Below are 18,877 nucleotides of genomic sequence, written 5' to 3' on the forward strand. Positions count from 1 at the left end.
CAAGATGCATAGTCCCATGAAACTAGCACTTGACAACTCCATCAGCCCTGCTCCCATTAAAAACAATGGCAAAGCGTTTTCCATTGTCTCAGTGGGAGCAAGGTCAGGCCCTTCATTAAAGGCTGTAYGTAGGTAGCAGGAAGAAAAGAAATCTATATTTCTCCTTACCTTCACATATTTTGTGTTTAAATCTTGAAACTCTCCCAATTTCCTATTCTCAAGTAGACGGATTTCATAAGACTGACCTAGAGTTTAAGGAAACATTTCCAAGGTGTTTAATATGTTGTAGCAATGAGAGAGTCATGCTGGCATTTATGTGGCTGATAAAGCATACGTTTGATCAGGGAAAGCTTATTTTTGCTAACATAATGCATTTGCCCCAGTAATCGACAGGCACTAAAGCACAGCAGAAATCTGAGGGGAAGGTTTGCCTTTTGGCAGCTGAAAGCTCTCCATTAGGGCATCAATTATAGTTGTCTCCCGGGGCTGCTACAGTTTTCTGGTCACCCTCCAGAAAGTCACCAGGGTGTTCAAGGCAGTTGTCCCCCTGTGTCACATGGCTGTAACAGCACTGCCTTTGTCTGTCCCTTCTGCTAAAGCAATTCTGCCAAAGCAATGSTTGTGTGAAGGTGCACAACAGGTCCCGGCACCATTCTATAGTGGACGGCAACTGGGGAAAAATCTTGCTTTCTCCAGGGAGCAGTCAGGCCTGTAAGGTGTTTTGGTGAACCACAAAACCAAAATTTCATAAGGCCTGGAAAGTCACTGCCAAGGGCATAAATATTCCTTCAGATGCGTGTGGAGGCAGCAAGGGGCAAGGACCGGTTCTGGGAAGGGAATTCACACTCCACCACCCCCAACCACCCTCACATAAGGAATTCAGTCAATTCAACAGAATTCAGCTAACTGATTTATGAAATAACATCTCTCCAAGGCTGACAACAGACAAAGGAGACTGATGTCTCAATACCTTATGCACAAAAATGACCAAGACAGTACAAAAGCTCATTGTACTAAACCAMGTCTTTACAATAAACCTGCAGCCAGTACCAAGGCAGAATAGGATCATTAGGWTTAATGGAGCATATGTATACCTTATAGCTAGCTTTTCTTGCTCTCCTCCCTTTCCCTGAAAAATGCACACGGTATGACAAGGCAGACACTAACGAGGAGATGAGCTTGGATTTTCTAGCTCAACCAGAATTGACCTCAAAACTGGCCCTGCAGAAAAATGAAAAGCAGATCTCATGCTAAGCAGCTTCTACCCAGAGAGACAAAAAACAGCTACATTTTTGGATCTGGATTTAGAAATTGAAGACTTATGACAGCAGATGTGTCAGAAAGGCAGACTGCCTTTTGAGAATCCCACCCACATGAATACAGACCGTATCCACAGAGCACAGAGGTAATTGTGCTTACTCAGCTGGCTGGAAGATAAGGGGGGAAAAAAGGGTGTGGGGGGACGAGAGGGGCTATACTGAAGCCCTAAATGTTTGTACAACATTCCTACTGGTATTAGTAGGAGTTCTGCAAACAGGAAATGTCCCTTGAATCCAGCAAGTGACTTAGAGCATGGGGAGAGTGGAGAAAAAAACATATGAAGTACCAAAGTAAGCATGGTAACATGCATAGGTATTTACCCATCTCTTTGTACATAAATAAAACTAAATGACAACAGTGACCTGCCTTTAAAGACTGCTGGACAACAAATGTAATTTTGTAAACAACAGTCCTGAAACTGAGGTCTTCCAGGACTTTAACTCACAAAACTTTCTAATGTTTCCACTGATACATCTTAATATTTTTCACCTTACAAATTACAGAGGGTACATAATCAATACAGTTAAATTAACATAAAAAAGATCAGCATCAGGTTAACAAAATGGATTTTCTCTCAGAATCATAGAAAAGACACTTAAAACCATCAAGTGCAACCATTAACGTAGCAATGCCAAGTCCACCATTAAAACACRTCTCTAAGTGCCACATCTGCTGTACTACAGACTTGTATGTGCTGTGTATGTTTATCTATGTTGTACGAAGCACCTGGCTGCTCAATGGCTCTAGAGAGTGATACAGCTCCATCACCTTGTACCCATTCACACAGCCAAGCATCACTTGCACTTTCAGTTCACTCCCATGCAAATGTGAGGCTAATTAATCATTACAAAAAATTAATTTAGGTTTTGAGAGCAAGAGGCAGTAAAATAYATCTGTGACTGTATTCACATGATGGGGAGTAACAGGGACAGCTATGSAGGAAGGCAATGGTCAAACCAGAAGCACAGTCAACCATTCACCACATCTCAGGAATGAGCAGGTTGGGACCCCCTYGTGCACTAACTTTACGTTAGTGATACGTCCCCATTCTTTGGTCAGCCTGATCTGCTTATTTGCACTTACAATGACACAACAGGCATAAAAGAATCATCCAYGTTCCTTTCAAACTAGCACTCAAAAACTCTTTAGCACGCATCTCTGACCCCTTACATGGAGCAGGGACAGAACTGCAGCCCAGAAGGCAGTGGGCGCTACAGATCTCCACCTGACAGGAGTGATTCACCTTGGAGGGAGTCAGAAACAGATCCTGCAGACCAGCAAAAAAGAAACTGCAGTGTAGACAGAGTTAATATTAAACAGAAAGCCAAAGAGGAAATAAAATGCTTTGATGAAAGATATATGGGTCATCTGATGGAAGCCCTGGAACGCAGTTTATGCCATGAAAAACCTCAATCGACATGGTATTTTATGCTAACTGCTTTCCCCTTGAACTCTGAATGTTTAACTTGAGTTGCTACACAATTATCAAACAAGACTGCTCCCAGCCAAGCTTCAGAAAACATGAGGKTTTTTTTATCCCTCCCTGTGAAATTCTGTCAGTGAGAATTTGGTCCCAATTCCTCAAARTTTCTTTATATATCCATCTTCTGGTATTGACTTTTAATTTATTCTCCTTAAAACTTTCCAACAAATTCATTGCTTTGAGGGTTATGGTACTCAAAATTTATTAGTATGGACAGCATTCAGATGCTTCTACTTTTACAGGACCAAACTGCTTGGATTGTATTTTTACCTTGAAAAATACCTTCCAAACCTTGTTCACCCTGTATCTTCTCCCATCACTACCAGCAAAACTCCTGAAATGGTGAATTAGTCTCAGCCCTGCAATTATTACTGCAGGAAAAAAAAGGTCCTGAAGAATGACCACTTGAAATGTTGTTAAACAACATCTCTTGGTCACATATAGTGAATAACAGCAACCAAACCTGATGAAAGCTGAACTCCCCCTGGTGTCAAAGAGAGCAAAGAAGTCACACAAGGCTCTGATACACATATTTATGAATCCTGCCTCACTGACTCACCAGCACTAGCAGGCACACACTGACAATTTTCTGCTAAAACTACATCAGTAACAGATCATTCTTAGTCAGGTATCCAAATCTGTAAAGAAACATGTCTGTAAAATGTGAGTAAAATATTCATTATAGTATAGTTCCCAAGACAGACTACAATTAGCTAAGCCCAAAACAGAGCTGAAATACAGAGTTCCCCCATGCTGAGTTTTTCCATCTGTCTCAGATGGAAATACAGATTAATACAGGTCAGACTAATGCTTTCCAAGTTAATATTTGGTGGTAAAACTGGGAACAGGGGCAGAGGATACCAACACTGAGATTCTGCAGTGATTTGATTGAATGTCCCAGGTCCAAAACCAGGGCAAGTATCTTGTCCTCAGCTGACAAGRGTTCAACATCCACTGGGCTCAGATGGAAGTGCGAGCCTGAAAAAACAATTGTGGCCGTGGAGAACAGCAGTGCTGTTTTAGATCAGTCCCCTTTAGCAGGATGAGGGGGCTAAAGCCCAGCAAGTTGCTGAAACCCTTTTTCTACCATGCTCTCAACACTGGCCACAGCTGCACCACCAAAGRCAACACAGCTTTGAGATCTTATGTGGATATTAGTGGGTATTATTAATTCAAAGTCAGTGACCAGATGGTCCCCAGTCAGGTGTAATAGTGGACACACACAGGGGACCTAAAGCACCTCTGTCACCACCTGAAATGAAGGKGACACTTTGCAAGCAAATCCCCAGCACAGACAACGCCACAGCAGCCTCCTGCACATCTGTGTGACCCAGTACTCCCCTCACTCACTACAACCCTTCTTCCCTACCTCACACAGAGAACAGGACAGTAAAAAATACTCAGAAAACCACAGCAAATTCCTGAGATGCAGTTTGTCTCCCAGCTTCATTGAAAGCTTCAGGGGCACCAGGCGGGTGATGATATACTGTAATTTTTATTTTAAACAGACATTCCCTGGGCAACAGCAAATTTATGTAATCTCCTCCTTGGCTAGAATTTGAGCAAATGGCTTTACAAAGTAGTACCCAGCAAAGTAGTAACCGCCCAGTCCAGAGAGTTCCTGGTTTGTAATTCATGAAGCAATTCCACATATCTGAAGGAGGATTTATAGACTGCTTACGTCTTTTAACTTGCATTGTCTTTGATAATTAACACACATTAAATGTGGGCATGACCACTTAATGTGGGGACAGAACTGAAAGTCAAAAACTTACTACAGATGAAAACTATTTTAGTTCAATGCAGAAATGGTTCCACCTGCCAAAACATGCAAGTTTAACAAGCTTACTGATTTCCATGGAATTTAGTCAGCCATCAGAAATTTTAGGCAATTTATGATTACAAAATATTATCAACATTTCAAGCTCAAAGTTATATTTTGTTCAAATATTATTTACTACACAACCACAATATCCTGATTGCTTTTCTTTGTTTTGGTGTTACATTTCAAGGGCCACTTGCACTATGCATTTGTGGTTTTCTGCACAATACACCGACACGATACACTAATTTCCAATTAGGATGCTGATGTTCCAGGCTGATATGACTCAGGCCTTACTTAATCTAACAAAATAGCCTTTCCAGAAATTAAKTAAACCCTAACCTTTGACTAAGCAATATCCCCAACAAAAGCCCGTGGAAAGGGAAAAAAAAAAAAAACTGAGAGTCCTCTTTCTCAGAATGGATCCACACAGCACTAGACAGAACCAGCCTGGAAACTGTTTGATTATTAAGCCAGGCTGGCCAATAAAAATTCCATTTAGCAACTTTATATGGACATCCTAAAGAGYGCACAGATAAAGGCAAAGGAATGCTGACAGTCCAACGCACCTTGCAAAAGGAGGGGGAGGGGAAAAAAAAAGCAAGCGTTTATCATCCCAAACCAAGTCACATCCAGCAGGCAGGAGGATCACCTTTGAAACAGCCAAACACAACTATTCAGGGCATCAGGCACACACAAAGATTTTTCTGACAAGACAGATTAATGAACCCTCAGGGTAAACAGAACAAGAGTGGTAGAGATGGCATGTGAACTTGCATGCTTGATGACCCACACCTTTATAGCCAGTCACAAGCAAAAATAAAAATTAGCATAAGACTTGCTCAAGTGTCCCATGTGTGGACACTCTGAAGGACATGAAGCAAAAGGAAAACCCTCAATCTCTGAATCACAAATGACAGTGGATATTCAGCAGTTGCTTACTGCAGCCTCATYTGACAAGATGCTGTAGATGTTTACCCAGTGGATATTATGAATTCACCAGCTACACAATAGGCCACCCTGGAAGTTCCCACTATGCTAGGAACATGAAAATCCTGCAAAGGAGGACAAGCTGTGGACCACAAAATGCAGAAGGAATACAAGAGCCATTCTAAAACTGCAKACCCATTTTGCCCCACATCCCATCTTCAACATAGCACCCAGAGATGGAGCAGGGACAATACAGCCAGCCCCTTCCTTGCCCTATCTTCCCAGTTTCTGGTTTTCAGTGTCCAGATTGCATCTACATCAAGCTGCCCAATCATGACCAATGCTCATTAACTCTTTTGTGTGGTCTCCTTCCAAATTTGCTTGTATTGTGGCAATCAGAAYGACAATTTACACATGCCTTACTTTAGCACTGCCAGTCTGGCCCTTCACCTCCCTCTCCCCTTGCACAAAGCCCCTGGTGTTTCGGTACCCAGGATTCCTGCTCTGCTTGCCCCTATCAACAGGGCAGCAACACTACAGGAACAGCACACCAATTCAACTACTAATTCTACCACCACACCACAGAGCTTCACTGTCATCATGTCCCTTTTATGTTCTTCCTCCTTTTACGATGTGCTCCCCATTGAAGGGGTGTTCTTTGCTCTCTTTTTCTCCTTTCCTACCTCTTTCTTGTGGGAAAGCCAAAGAGTTGCATCAGAGCCAAGTTTGCTGCAGGAAAATTTCACTGCTCATTTACTATATGAACATTTGTTTGAGTCCTACTGTCCACAGACTTTTGAAGATGGTCTGTTCTACAGTGGTGACACTTYGTAGCTAACAGGCACTAACACAAACACTCCTCATTTACAATGGTTTCCACTCAAAAGAGAGGGGGTGCATTTAAATCCTTGAAGACTAGTCTCACTTTGAATCAAGGACACAAAACAAGACAGCAGACACAGAAACACTTCTGGTTGCTAACTTCATTGTGTGCACTTGGGGCTTCTTTTGCAGAGACTTCATCCACTTGATCTCACCTAACCTAAACCATGTTATAAACTTCAATTTTTAATACAAATTAATCAGTGAAAAAAATACAGACTTCCAGTGGAAAGCTGAAAAAATATCTACCCTGTGAAAATATTTTCTTCCTGTATTTCCACTTCTCTAGAATGTACTTGAAACACTCAGGATTATCTTAGCCACATCTGTCCAGCTCAGAAAATCTCAGCCCCCTCCATGTAAGTAAAAAATACAGGCTTTTTCTGGTTTCAACCTGTTTTAAGTCAATTTGGACAACAGGTTTTATAGCTCTGTAAGAGGAGCTTTGTGTGTAATATTTACTTGAGTTGCAGATAACGAAAAAAGTTTGGTCCTGGGTGACGGTGCTGACGAGGGATGCAGAAGAGCTGAGTATGACTCCTGACCCCACTTAACAGCTCCCTCGAATGCCCTCAGGTTAAGTCCCTTCCTTCACCACATTTCTGCAATAGGAAACTGGGAGGACATCCCACTCCCACCAGTGGCTGCTCAATCAGTGCCTACCACAGAGCAGGGAAGGAGACCTGATCAAAGCTGACTGTACTTTCCACACTGATCACAAATGTGGCACCAAGGTGGGACAGGAGGAATCTCACGGCTCCTGTGCTTGCTGTCTAATTTCACGAACACATAAATACTTGGTAGAAAGCAAGGGGGAAGAAAAAAAAAAGTGCTTTTTTTCCCCTATGTCTCATGGAAAAATATATTCTCTTATAAAAACACATATCACTACTATAAAAACAGCTAATCATGTCAAACTTACAGTATTTCTCAAGCTTCTTGCTGCTACCTCAAATGTGATCTACTAGGACACTCCAATTAGAGGAAGCTAATTGGAAAATTTYTGCATCTTCTCACACTGACAGTAACATTCACACAAACATCAAATCCTGCAAAATCACAGGCAAAAAATTCCCTGTCATAGTTTAAGGAATCTCAAAATAGATATGGATAATGGGGTAAAACAAAAAAATTACATGGAATGTAAGGGAAAAATCTTCCTAACATTTTCATACTTCTTACTGCACAGTGAGGAACATCTGAGCGCTCCCCTTTTTCACAGATATTGAAGATTTATGGGARAACAAAATACAGTCTAGGGGCTTTCAGTAGGAGTTGTGCACAGGCTACAATCCAGCAAGTTCACAATCCCATTTGAATTTCATCCAGATGTTAGCAACAGAAGAAAGGATTACAACAAGAATAGAAAACAGCCTCTTGGTTAAAAGACATCTGAGATTCTTGCTTCCTAGGGACAACAGAAGTCAGATGCTCTACTTACGCAGAGGTGCCCTGTCATCTGAAGCAAGATTCATTGAGCTTAGGGATGGTGTGGTTTGGAGACASGGTTGTTTATCCTGGGCTGCCAAGKGAAGACAGARYTGCCAAACATATGAGGAAATTGCTTCTAGCACAATTAATGGCTTCAGCTGAGACACCAGAACCTACTCAGAGCTGTCTCCAAAGTCAGGCAGGAGATAAATTCCTTCTCCAAAGATGAAGTGCACCACAAGAACCAAAAACACCAAAAACTACTTTCAGAAATGAGAAAGACAAATTAGCTTTGTTAGCCATTTCAKTTTTTAAGCCATCCAAACCCAAGAACAGAGTGGAAAGGGATCAAGGAGCCATATGGAACCCCACAATGATCAGGAAACAAGGAAGCATGGGTGAGTGGGTAGGCACCAGGCAGCACCTGGTACTCACAGTCTCAATGACACGAAGTAATTGTTATGCCTGTGATCTCAGGCAAAGGTGGAGCACCTGTCCACATGGGCGAAGCCACCAGCAGTAGAGCTCCTACATGTGCCCAGAGCCTGGTCAGTGATGGCAGTGACTGYTAGGAAGAGGCACTTCCTAGCACGGGACAAAGCAAAAATATCCCCATAAACAGAGCTATAATTAAACCAAAAGCACACCCAGCCAGAGCTGGTCACTCAGCCTTCTCTACACTTCATTTAGGCAAATAAAGTATTGTTCCAGGAAAAGTACAAACATCCAGGCAGTTGTGACCCCATAAAAACTCAATTACGTAGGAGTTAACGTCAATATAAAACAGCTTTTTTCATTTACTGTAAATCTCGGCATTTAAAACTGGGTTCTCTGGCTGCAGAAGATTAGACAACCAAATCTGAACTTTAGACTCTTTAAGGGAGGCAAAGGTTCTCTTTTGCCTTCTGCTGTAAGCAATTTCATCTCCCACCCAAACAATTAGCAATTGACTCCAAAACGTGCTCTTCAGCGGTTCCTTGCCCAGCGCTTCCTGCACCTTTCCTTGGCGAAACAACCAGAGCACATCTGCAGTTGAGCTGAGGCAGGACAACACCCAGCAGATTTCAAATGCAGCACCATTTAAAATGTACCAGTTTATGCAGGTGTAACTTGAACCTGGATACATGCCTTGGCACCCTGGGGTTGGAAGCTGCCGCTTTTGTTCAGGTGTGACCCAGACTCAAACTAAGTCCATCGTTAGGTTTATGAAGCATCCATCTATTGTTTATGAACCTCTACAGCAACATTCCCAACATCACAAGTTCTCTCAGATGTAGTGGTTTTCCCTCATGGTTTGGGGTTTTGGCTTGCTTGTTTTCTGGACCATCTAGGACTGGCACTAAGGCTGACTCCTGGAAGACACCGTAAAGCAGAAGTGTCCAGCCTTTCAAATCCTAACCAGCTGTACACTAAAATCTTTGCATGGCCAAGAACCACAAGTCACACACTGCAGATCGAGAGAATGCAGCCCAGGAAAACTTCACAGACAGATGGCAGCCAGCTACTCTTAAGTACCACTGGGAGACTGGGCTGGATTTCTCACACAGCCTGCTCTCAGTGACCCTCTGCCACCAAACTTAACCTCCATATATTTGAAGTAATTCAGATCAGAGATTGTGGGCCAGCCCAATACTGGTCATGAAACAAAATCATGACTTGAATAGGTCACAGTCCACATGTGGTTCTGGCACTACAAGCTGATTCCCTTGGGCCACAACTTTTGTGATTTTTCGCATTTTGCTTTTTAAAGGAATGACTTTACTTCCTCACATTTATTAGCATTCAGATCTACTGTACACAGGGCTTGTTTCCTCCACATTGCTTCCTCCTGCAGTTTCTGGAACCACCTTTCATTGGTTCCATTTCTGTCCATGTTTGAAACCGGTTTCAACCRGCCATGGTCAAACCACACCCCATATGACTGCAGACCACAGAGTATGCACTGCATCAAGCCATCTTGCTGAAGCAGTGGTTTGYAATATGGTTGATAGTTTGTCTGAAAACTCTTATCCACAAGAGACACTGAAATAGTGCTAAAAGGCAGGCAAGTTCCAGAAACGTTAGGATGTTTGTGCTGCAGACTTCTGGACAGTGTAGCTCTGTTGACAGATGTGATCCCTGACCAAAAGGAGCGATGCCAGCAGCAGCTTCCAGTGCAAGGACAGCACCTTTACCAGTTTCATGGACSGAAGGTGGAGTGGTATTGAGACACCATACTAGGAAGCCTATAATTTGTCCCATCAGATGAGTAATCCTCCTGAGATCCAGTAAAGACCTCTTAATGAAGGAACTGCCCTAAGGATCAGCAAACTAAGACTGTGTTCAATTTGGCTCTAGTTTCCCAAGGAATGCGGGAAGGCAGGGGGGAAAGAGATCAGGAAAGACAAGTGTAATGAGTCAGTCTTTGGAAACCAGGCTAACAGATTTGACTCTAGTTACCTCATTTACAGGCTGGTTCTAGAGCTGTGGCCAGAGCACTCATGGTTTTAAACTGGGCCAGACAAATTTGGGACTCTGCCTCTGCTCAATGTCCCCAAGTCAATACTACAGCTAAGCTCATTCTGTTAAGCTCTSTCACAAATACTTCCCCAGCCCTTGGTGAAAACACTGGTCCCGGATTTCCAGCTCCAGAGTCCTCTCAGCCTCCACCCTGTGGAGAGCCAAAGACCTCTTCCTCCTCAACACCACTGACCATCCCTTTGGGTCTACCCTGCAAGAAGGAAGGCTCAAGAGAAGCCATTATACTCCATAAGCCTGCAGCCTTCTCCCACCTGTACAGTCAGTGGACATCCTTCCTAGCCCATACGAAATCCTTTCAGATCTCCCATGAAACTCTCCACTGGTTCCTCTTCTATCTCTGCTATGCAACTTGGCCTTCAATTTGCCACCCACCGCTTCCAGCTTTCCATAGCCCATAGYTCTGTCAGACCTGACCTTTCTTCCACCAGGCACATGTGGAGAATGAGTTTCAGGGCAGGAAGCAGAGCTGCTTCAGTGACAAAAGGTCACTGCACTGAGCGGTGAAGAATTAGAGAAGAAACATTTGAACAGCAAGTGGCAAGAATCACCCTGTAAGCAGTAAACCCCAAACCCTTTACTCACAATTTGGGCAAGTAACCACACTGGATGTAAATTGCTTTGTTGGTGCTGGGACAGCTAATGTGTCTCTTTCTGCCTTACTACAAGCCAGCCATGACTGACACACAGGCAGGGCGGAGGGACACTCATTAATGAAGTTACCCATTTGCTAAGGTAATCCATCCCAACACTTAAGAAGGGAAGTTTTATGTAACAGTGCTTGGCCAATGCATGATAAACAAAGAGAGAGGTTAAGGTGCAAGAGGTATCCCTTTGCTTACAGCCAGCACAAGGTGATAAGGCATAGGGAATGGTCTTAAATTGCTTCATGAGATGACTGTCATTGCAGCTGGGTTACAGAGCTTTGAAGTCAGACAGCTCTTCTGCTGTGCCACAAGTATTGGTTCCAGAAACCTCAGCTGCCTCGAGGTCACCTTCACACACCGCCTTAAGCTCATAGAACATAACTGTACTAATGGATTAATTTTCTGACAAAACCTTTAAATCCTCATCCCTTTTTATTAAACCCATAGAAATGTTCTCACCAATGTCCCACTAACAGAAGGTAGACATCCCAGCATCCTATTTCTATCCACTGCACAGCTCCTGACTGCCTCATCCCTGCTCTGTTCCTCCAGGCCTGCCCAGCTTCATGCTCTGCAGGGTGTTTTCTGCAAAGACACATCACACCTGGAGGGATTAAAGGCAGATGATATGCAAGAAATGCCAAGGAAGCAGGAAGCAGTGTCAGGATGGAGCAGTAGACAACTCCTTGCAATAGTAAGCAGGACAAAGCCTAACACAACATGGTCCATCTAAAAGGCAGTAACAGCTTTACTTGGCAAAGGAAAACATGGACTCCTCCAGTCACACAGCTCTTTTTTAAACTCATGATATTGTGCAAAGAAATATCTGACTTTTCCCCTGCCAAGGTAAAAAACGAGGCACTGCTTCGTGCATGCTAAAATACTTGGTCACTGACAGATTTTCATTAAAAAATTATTTTATTCCAACACAGGAAAGGATTGTGTTTCATAGGAAGATTCATCTTAACCTCAAAATTAATATGCCCCATTATCACCTTGTGGGATCTGTGTTTAGATGGATAAACTCGGCTGACACAGTCACGTATCCCAAGCATGTTTTGTTCCTGGGAGACAGAACAGTGCTGGTTTACATGACAGGAAATACCTGGCTTCTTAGGTAGAGCCTGCAGTACCTCACTGATCTTTCTGTGGAGGCTTCATGGSTCTACCAGCAACCAACAGAAATCCAACAGCCAGCTAGACCTGAGGTCAGAGTCCAAGTCAAGGCTCTAATTTCTATCAACAYTGAGAGAAAGCTATCCAGGGAGGCACCCAAGCGAGCATCCTAYTCAGTGCACAAAGTTTAAAGAGCTGGGGCAGGGTCCTGAGGCAGGAGAGGATTTCCGTAAAACAGGGCAGACAGCCTTTAGCTTGCTGTTAGGCTAATGYCTGTGTTTACAGCCTGGCAGCAACGAGCATAATATGTTTTAGCATAATCTCTGCATGGAGAGGTCTGATCCCCTTCAAGATGCACAAGAGGTGCTGCAAAGTGACAGTCAAGCACCAACCACAGATGTGCCTGCACAAATTATGCCAAAGAGGCGGAAAGAAAAGAACACAGAAACTGTGCTCGTTTATCCAGGAATATGAACTAGTCTGTGAGGTCAGTTACACAGGACCTTGCTGCACTGAACCCTGGCAACTTGTCAAGTTTGGCACTAAGCAGAGCCACATCAGCCAGCCTGTGGGAGTGATGTCACGCTGCCCAGACCTCAGAGCAGCCCCTGGATATCTGCTAATTCATCTTCWGGCTATGCCCTCCAGCACTGCCGGGGGACTTGCAGTGTTAACAGCCCTCCCCAGTACAAGTTGACCCATCTGCTTCATCAATCTGGCCTTGTGAGATGAAGGCAGGAGGCTGCAGCTTAATCTGAGATCAAGCCAGTACTCTCCCACAGGGAACTGTGCATGCTATAACACTGCTTTAAGACAACAGCTATATCAGAGGTACTTCATTATTTTAAAATAGTTGATAATCTGTTATCTAAATGTGAAAAATTAAATATTCTTCCTTTCCTCCATCCCCTCCCCACTTCTATCCCTCTTTTCCCATCCCACAGCCCTCTTGGTAAGGCAAAGTATGGTATTAAATTTCATTAATTGTTCCCAGGAAATATCCCCTCCTTCAGTGTACTGCAAACCCTACCTTGGTTGAGGTAGGTCAGGGTTTCTTCGTGCAGTTTCACGGCGGGTGAGGTGGCCGTGCAGAGGACATACTGGAAGGGTGGCAGTTTGGCATCATTCTCAGGAGACAGCTGTGGCTCTTCCTGCTTGAAGATCGGCAGCGCAAGGACATCTCTGCAATGTACAATTCATACAGTTAGCTGCAAAGACTTGATGGACTATCCCAGCCTCAATCTGCATTTGCCTCTCATGATCTGAGATAAWGGGGTTAGTGTCTGGAGAAACATTGGGTTAAAATGGCTAAAGGAGGAAGAATTTGGCCTGTGTAACATAACTAGGCAACCTCTGCCTCTAGGATATCAGCATTGCACACAAAATATCATAGCACTGGCAAAACAGAGTATGTCTGAAAAATCAATGTAAGATTTTAAGAAATAAATCAGATTTACTTTTCAGTTAAGTAGTCTTCTTGATCAGGAAAAAGAATATCAAAAATAGATTCTTCATCCTTGTGGACATACATTTGCTTAAGAGTTCTCAGGTTCTCAGATGAAAGCTTTTCAGAAGAAAAAAAAAAGCAAGAAGGGGCACTTTCACAGCTGAATGYCAGATTAGTAAAATGTCTTCAAGTAGCAGCCAAGGATGAGAAGTAGACACAGCTCTGGTGTAAAAAGGAGATGTTCAGGTAAACAATGGCATGAASTCATGGATTAATTGACTCATAAGATATCCCTGCATTCTAATAAACCTGGTCCCAAGGAATCACACAGCTCTTAAGCTGSCAGTGGGCTACCTTCATAAATGCACACGCAGGGGCATGGGAGCAGCTTCACTAGGACCTGCACACAGGCCCTGYTCTTAATTCTTTACAAGATGTTGACACTGACGTGCCTGCTGATCTAGCTCCWAGCTGATCCCAACCCACACTAATCCCCAAGCAGAACTGGTATTAGCAAGGCTGAGAGCTCAACAAATGATCAGCTGATTAGTACAAAATGAGATGTCAGGAATAAGCGTCCTTATCTCAATCTGGCTGGTACTGAAGAACCATATCAGCCTTTCCTATACCACTAAGACTGCTGATCACTGTGTCCACCAACTTCAATCATTAATACCTTTCCAAATTACGAGGATTATGCTGAACACAGCGACAATTCAGAATAAGTGATTCTTTTTCTCTTCTATTTCTTCCAGGTGTGTGAAGACTTGAGATTCCCTTTACAGAGGCTGAAGTTATGCTCTTTTGACAATCCCATACATAAAATGGTTTAAGGAAACTATCCAGCATGTACAGGCATGCACCCTGAAAGGGCATTAAGAATTTTTTCCCTTGCCTGTTCAGTTAATGATCCACTCATAGCACCTACAACCTTGAAGGCTACCCAGGTCATCAGTGAAACAGTGGTGCAGTTTAGCGTAAACTGCTCAAGTACCTGKTTCAAACACAGGTACTCCTATTTATGGGAAAACAAAGCCAGAGAGTAAACTGTGCCATTTCAGATGCAGACAGGAGAAAAGAAACGCCAATCCCTGTTTCCATTCTCTTTTCCAACCCCACACCCTCCATATTATCACCATCCCCACTCCAAGGCATCCAGCCCCATTTGCTTCCTGGCATTACTGACATAATCACAGCGCTTGCCTAACTGCTGCCACAGAGAGGGGTTTTTTTCCTTAGCAGATGATTTACTACAGTAATGAAGTGACAGAAATGCCTGCAGTAGATTTCTGAAATAGATAGCATTGCTCCACACACATGCAGGATCTGATACCACTCTGGAGTCATCTTGCTCACCCCGGATGCCAACATTTGCTCCCAACCCGCTCGTCTGCACAATGCTCTCTGAATGCCTGTGGTTTTACAGATGAAAACAGGTCAAAAACTCTGGCTCCCAAAAACTTCTGCAGTTCGGCAAGAACAGTGCACAAAATCCAGCCCGTGTTTAACAGCTGGGGGTGAGGAATCTGTACACCTAGTCACCCGAAACAGCTGAGAAATTTAGGCAAGGGGAAGTCAAAATTTAAATACAAAAAAAAAAAAAATACACATCAGGTTCTTTGCCCCCTTACACCTGCCAGAGCAACTGTCTGACGGCTGAAGACTATAAGCATGGAGAAATCCATGACATGGTTTCTGGAAAGCTTCACCATATTAAAGCTCCAACGACACCCACAAGTTAATCACAATTTTATTCCTAGAGCATCTGAGCTAACGGCCTGTGGTATGGTTGCTTTGGGTCAAGACCTTCTTAAACATTTGACCTTATCATGTTTGGAACTTAGAATAAGGTCAAAAGTCTCCCAAGTTTCACCTTTATGCTAAAAAACTTACAATTCTGGTCATAAACGACAGTTAGTTTGCATACCTGGGAAGAAAGAGTTATCTGAGAGTTCAGTCAGCTAAAAGGACAAAGTAAAACACATASTGGATTTTCATTAAAAATGAATGAAGATTTACAAGAATTTTTCTGTAGTATCATCTTGCTCTAGCTACAAATACCACTGAGGTACAGCAGAACTTACACGTACATCTCAGATACAGAGAAAACTCTTGATGTCTGTGAAGTATAATTTATCCAAACTTTTCTGACAGCAACTTAATGTATTGTACTATTTCAGTTTCTTGTGCAGTCACTACAAGGGGATAGGGAAAGCCTTCAGAAAGGCATAGCTCAGCAGAAAAATGCCCCTGTTAGAAATGCATGTCTTGACTCATTCTCATGGAAAGTAAATTGGCCAGAGCCAGCCATTTCTACATAAAAAACCCAAGAGTTTTGTTAAACCAACCTTCCCTGAAACACCTAAGGGCATTGTTGCCATGAACTCGTTTTAGGGATTTTAGTCCCAGACCAAACCCACCATAGTCCCAGCAGCAGATACTCACTAAAGCTTAAGTTTGTTTCTAAAACACCAACAGGTCACCTCCATATCAGCAGCCTTCCTCATAGAACAGGTATCCTTTATCCCCCCCAGCTAGCACCAAGCCAGCAAAAATAAGCTAATGTGTTTTCTGGCCCATTAAATGGAATTTAAACTGTGGAGTCAAGCCTAACCCAGACCTGATGATCTTGTACCACTCATGCTACAAATCCATGGAGTTAATGAAGYAGCCTATAACCAGAACATAAACACCCTCTCATGGAGAATATGCACAAGCACCAAAGCTGATGCTACTACCGTTCTCACTGYCCTAAACGAATCAGATTTGCAGGCGCAAAGCAAGAGAGAACAAGACTTTTGCCACATGCATGTTGTGAAACTGAGTTATTGACACAGAGGGAGGAGACGAAGAATCTTGTATTAAGAAGTGGAAAAGCTGCCAGAAGGCACGAATCTCCCAGTATTGTATCATTTGATAATGAGAGATTAATATTTAGACCAAAATAAAATTCCTTTGCACGTACACTGATAGGCAGCAGGAAGTCAAGATAATGCATCCCTTACAAGGAGACACGCTATCTGTGCTCGAAGTGCTTCCCCAGACAAACTCGATGTTCTCTCAAGAGTGGTTATTTGGGGGTACATTTGAAAGTCAGGGTTCTTGGGCCACAGCCAGGTTTTCCACTACCACAATTCAGCAAAATCCCAGTCCAGCAATCAACACCAGCTGACGGCTGAGCTCTACATCTTCAGAAAGCAARTAATTCATAAGCACCCAGCAAAAAGGGAACTCCCAAAGTTGCCTGCTTTGACATCGTTTGGAGGGAGGAAACACGGATTTGTGCTACACATGTTACAGACTATTGTTTAGCAGCCCTTGTACTTAAATTAGGCACATTTAATTGAACGCAACTGTGTGGAGGCAGGAAAAAGCTGGTTTAGGCAAGTTCAGAAAGCGAAATTCTGCGCTTTTCACACATCGTCCCAAAAAGCAGAGAAAGAAATCCCATCCCCAGAAAACTGGGTGCCTTCTCAATTTGCCAACAGGCGTTTTCCGCACATTTCTGACAGCGCTCCGCCGCTGCCGCACCTCCTCGCTTGAAAGCTGCGCTATCCCAGCCCGGAGAAGAGGGAATCCGRCACAAGCAATAAGGCAGCGCTGCAGGGAGCTGCCTAACGAGGCGCTAWAAGAAATAACGAAGGRAAAAAAAATAAAAAAGGAAAAAAAAGTATAGAAGTCCCTCAGACAGAGGGAGCAGCGCTGCCCCGGGGAGGCGCGGCGGGGCASCGGGAGTGCCGCCGAGAAACCCAGCGGGCGGGACCGGGGGCACCCGACCGAACAAACACCCACCAAACACCGTGCCAGGGCTGCCGCCGCCCGGGACTCACCGCAGGTAGCTGCCGGTCGAGTGCTGGTTGTAATGCTCCGGCTGCGTGTGCCAAAACAGCATCTTGGGGGCGGCCGACGGCGGTCCCTGCGCTGCGGAGGGGCGGCCGCGCTGCCCACCCCCGGGGTGCCCGGCACGGCTGCCGACAGCTGGAGCCGCGGCCTCAGCGGCTCCCGGCGCTTTTATAGCTCAGCCCCGGCGGGCGCGGGTTGGCCGGGCCGGGGCGCCGGAGCCTGGCGAGCCCTCCCCCGGCCCGCCCCAGCGCCAGCCCCGGCCCCCGGCGGGCACAGGGCCGCGCAGCCCCGGGGCGGAGCGCCGGGCCCGGGGGAAGGGCCTGGCCCGGRGCCGGGTGTGAGGGGTGTGAGGGGCCGGGGGGTGGGCGCGGCAACCCCGGGACAACCCCGGGACAACCACGGGCGACCCCCGGCTGTGCTGGAGCTGCCGCCTGGCTCTGAACTGTTGGTGTTTTAAACGGAGCTTCCCCATCCGACACCGGTGTGAAAGCCCTGCTCAGGTTCCTCGGAGGTCCCTGTTTTCTTTGATGAACGACAGCTGATGGATTTAGCTCAGTGCTGTCTCTTACACTGCCCCGTGCCTCATTTCAACGCGACCTTTRTGTCAGGGGGTCTTTTCCAAGTGAGAGAGCAAGAGGCACATTTTGCCAGAAGAGGTGCGTGCACAAGAGAGCAGCGTCAAAGACTAAACTTACCCCTAACCCATTCGAAAACCTCCTGTCCTTTCTACCTCGACTCCCTTGCATATTATGAATAAATCTGTTTCTTTTGCATTTCAAATTGCAGATCCTGATCCTCTCCCACAAAGCTGCCCATAGCTGTCATTTTCCTAAGCCCCTGCTCTCAAGGCAACTTCCCATCCCACCAATCCTTCTCTGGTCTGATCTTTTGGGGAGGGGGAACAAAAGTGTTGAGGAGCTCCCTGTTTGGTCATTTCCTATTGTCTATCCACTAGCAGAAGTGGAAACAGATTCTTAATTACTYTGAGTCATTAAACATCTTCCAATCAGTTGTTTTTTCAGGAGAGGGCTTCCCATCCCTGAGATTCCTGGTCAAATTTCAGCTGAGAAAAAGGCACTTTACTCAGGGTAGTTGGTTGGCATTCACTTTCAGATTTCACTGTCAGATGAGWTTTTTCAGACCTATGAATTTTCTATTCTGCTATGATTATAGAATATTGATATTGTCATAGCATTTATAGATCATAGTTAAGTCGAGCCCAATAGAATCAGATGCAGTATAACTATAGGCATTGGTTGTTCATACCTTAAGGTAAAAAACAAGGTAACCTGAAAGGTACAGCTTTACAGAGATACTGAGTCTAAAAGTTTTTTCAGATGCATTGTTTATATCTGCTTGTCTGTTAATTTCAGACTAAGAAATAGCACAAATCAATGTGACTTTAAGTTAGTTTCTCTTTCCTCAGTTTTTATGCAGTT

The 18,877-nt window shown here is 44.3% G+C and overlaps 1 protein-coding gene across 1 annotated transcript in view; it reads right to left on the bottom strand.

The window, feature by feature from the left end:
* The window catches only part of TFCP2L1 (transcription factor CP2 like 1), a 30,536-nt gene extending 12,948 nt beyond the window's left edge, over positions 1–17,588 (bottom strand). The window contains exons 1-3 of the mRNA XM_057368536.1: positions 17,426–17,588; positions 13,179–13,330; positions 169–245 (exon numbers count right to left, since the gene is read on the bottom strand). Coding sequence (XP_057224519.1) covers positions 169–245; positions 13,179–13,330; positions 17,426–17,487 — 291 coding nt within the window. The 5' untranslated portion in view covers positions 17,488–17,588. The remainder of the gene's footprint in view (positions 1–168; positions 246–13,178; positions 13,331–17,425) is intronic.
* Positions 17,589–18,877: the final 1,289 nt, after the last annotated feature.

Source organism: Malurus melanocephalus, unplaced genomic scaffold, assembly GCF_030028575.1.
Source record: "Malurus melanocephalus ecotype Western Australia unplaced genomic scaffold, MMel_1.1 scaffold_94, whole genome shotgun sequence".
NCBI lineage: Eukaryota > Metazoa > Chordata > Aves > Passeriformes > Maluridae > Malurus > Malurus melanocephalus.